The sequence below is a fragment of the Belonocnema kinseyi genome, chromosome 10 (genome assembly GCF_010883055.1).
Source record: "Belonocnema kinseyi isolate 2016_QV_RU_SX_M_011 chromosome 10, B_treatae_v1, whole genome shotgun sequence".
NCBI classification, from domain to species: Eukaryota; Metazoa; Arthropoda; class Insecta; order Hymenoptera; family Cynipidae; genus Belonocnema; species Belonocnema kinseyi.
The window spans coordinates 45,162,663-45,165,490 of NC_046666.1; the positions used below are offsets into that span (position 1 = coordinate 45,162,663).

Here is a 2,828-nt window from a genome sequence, read left to right on the forward strand (position 1 = left end):
GGATGGTGTCAGTAGAAATTTAGTTTAAAAAAAATGAAGACAATAGTACTTACAGTGATCCGAAAGGAAGAGGGAAAGTTTGATTGATCAAGATTTCCAAAATAAAGAGGGTGTTGGAATATCATCAATCTTTTCCTCTTCTCTTTCGAAGCACATTACTTTTTTTTTTTAAACGCCTATTTCCTCGACCATTGGATCCTTTAATTATAATAACGAAAACACTATTGCGTCTGTTAGAGAACTCATTAAAAGAGGGTCAATATATCCTCAATGACCTAACGACACCATATTTTCTCACTAACTTCTTGGTATTAACTTATCAGGTCAACATATCCAAATCCAAATAAATGATCCTCAAAAAGAAGAGTCCAACAACATACTCAAGAACTAGATTTCCTATCTTCAAAAGCAATGTCTTCAGTTCCCTTACCTTGCTGATTGTTCTTTCTCGTAGTCTTCTTCTCCTTCATCCAAGGGTATTCCGGTACGTTGACTCCCGAAGGGTCCGCGACCCCGTGGGGGTCTATCATGGTATGGTACCCAGGATGATGGGTTCCCGGGCTCATGGGGCCCCCAGCTCCAGGCGAGTGCTGAAGGGCTCCGTCGCCCGAAAGTTGGGGCAAAGCGGTCATAAATTCGGCCATGGAGGGTTGACTGTTGATGAAGCCGGTCTCCGCGGTGCCGCAGGTTGGGTCCATCACGGGATGGGCCCCGTGCGGGGGCAAAACGGCACCAGCCCCGGCCCCCGCGGCCACCGGAGCCAGCCAGAAGCCACCCCCTCCGTCGTTCGCCAGGACGGGTGTCGGGGACCTCGTTTTCACGGATCCTAACTCCTTCTCAACAATCAGGCCCTCAAGTAGGCCCAACTCTGGACCACTCAAGTGTGGCTGCTGATGGCTCTCTTCCTGATGAAGTGGCTGCTGCTTTCCTCGCATGGAACCTGAACCGGATTTCAATTCTACCCTAGTTCTTTTCGAAACTAGGGTAGAGCTTTTATCTGAAAGAGCAAGGTATCAATCTTTGGTATCTCTGTAAAAAGCTATCAAGGTATCAATCAATCTCTGGTATCTCTGTAAAAAGCACAATCACTTTCACACCGACACGTTTTCGCTTGAGGTTTGTGGTCTTTTGAGTACTAAATCCAAAGACACTTGAACACACTTTTGTTTCTAAAGACACTTTTCACTCTTCAGCATCAAAGCATCATTTCTAAGGGTTAAGATCCACGTTTTGGGAAGATGCTCGGGAATCATCACAAACTGACACTTTTTGATACCACTGAGTACCTTGGGGTACCTTGGGCGTCAGATAACGAGGCACTGTTATTGTTCCGATCGGCCGGAACCCTGTGAACGGCGTACGCGAAATGAAGGAGAATGATGATGAGGAAGTGGTGGAGAAGTTGGAGGAGGTAGAGGATTGTTGGTAGAGGTGGAGGACGTTGGCGAAATCCCACACGATCTTTTTCACTTCTCCAACGTTCTCCGTGGCGTGTCTCTGTTGTTACTGGTGTCTCTTTTCTTGGGGCACCAGCAGGAGGAAATGGTTCTGTTGTGAGGATCACGTGACCATGGGTGCGGACCAATGGCGACACGGTAACGGGCCCGGTGAGCTCAACCCTCTTTACGAAGGCGGGCTGGTATGAACTCGGAGGGCTCGACGGAGGGAACGGGCTTTCGGTTCGCTAGAGATCCGGACTGCGGCAGTGCATACAACCGACTCTTGTGCAGCCGAGCACGAGGCACCCAAGGGCGGCTTCGAACGCTGGCGCACTGTGGGCGGTACGCGCCAGCGCGGATTCTGGTTCTGGTACCGGGGGAAGGGGGAATGTCACGTGCTCGGCCACGAGGTTTCAAGCGTTTCAGGTACTGATGTTCTGGTACTTCTACAACTTGTAGTGGTAGCCTACTTCCTCCCATGGATAGGACACTTTGTAATGCTGGAGGTAAAAGCTGAGAATCCATTTGCGGAATCGAATATGTTTATTGAAAGAGAAGTGATTCTCCACTGGTGTACTTTCTTCAGGCTTTAGGAACTTTTGAGCGGGGAGTGAATTACTTCCTCAGCATATTCAGATGGTTGTTATTTTGTGAAGAGGAAGTTCATTTTAAGGGTCATTCTAAAGACGCTGATAAGGGGCTATTCGTGAAATACTTTACCAATTTTTTACTACCCCTCCCTCTTGTCATTCCGTTGAAGATCATGCCCCCACTTCCCCTGAAAAGGAACTCAGTCCAAATTTATTTAAAAACAGGGGAAATAGGGTGATTTTTCACGAAAATAGGGGAATAAATTCTTTTAAATTAAATTAACGTAAATATCATATTACGCTTAATATGAAACACTTTTAATTCCTACGATTTCAAGTCGTAATATAATGCATTTTCAAGAAAATATTTGAATCGTCAATGAAAACAAAATTTGGACCAGCAGAGATGGATTTTCAAACCAAAAAGACGAATTGTAAACAAGAACAAATCAATAATTCTTCACCAAACAGCTGTATTAACTACCAAGTAGTTAAAATTTCAAGGAAATAGATGAATTTTCAACAAAGTCGTTGAAATTTTCAATAAACAGTTAAATGTTCAAGTTATACAGGCGAATTTTTCCGAAGGCAGTTGAATTTTTAACAATAAAGATAAATTTTTAAGTCATAAAGACGAATTTTTTCTAAGATAGTCGAATTTTGAAGAAAAAGTTAATTTGTAACCAATGAATATAGGACTTTTCTAACATAAAAAATTAATTTTCAATAGAAAATGACGAATTTTTGACAAAATAGTTCAATTTTCTTTCCAAACAGATCACTTTATCAAAAATTTTGA

General features: G+C 43.5%; 1 protein-coding gene across 1 annotated transcript; it reads right to left on the minus strand.

Moving 5' to 3' along the window:
* Positions 1-380: 380 nt before the first annotated feature.
* LOC117181103 (homeotic protein proboscipedia-like) lies at positions 381-935 on the minus strand. The gene has a single exon (XM_033373671.1). The coding sequence runs from the start codon at positions 933-935 to the stop codon at positions 381-383; it is 555 nt and encodes a 184-aa protein (XP_033229562.1).
* Positions 936-2,828: the final 1,893 nt, after the last annotated feature.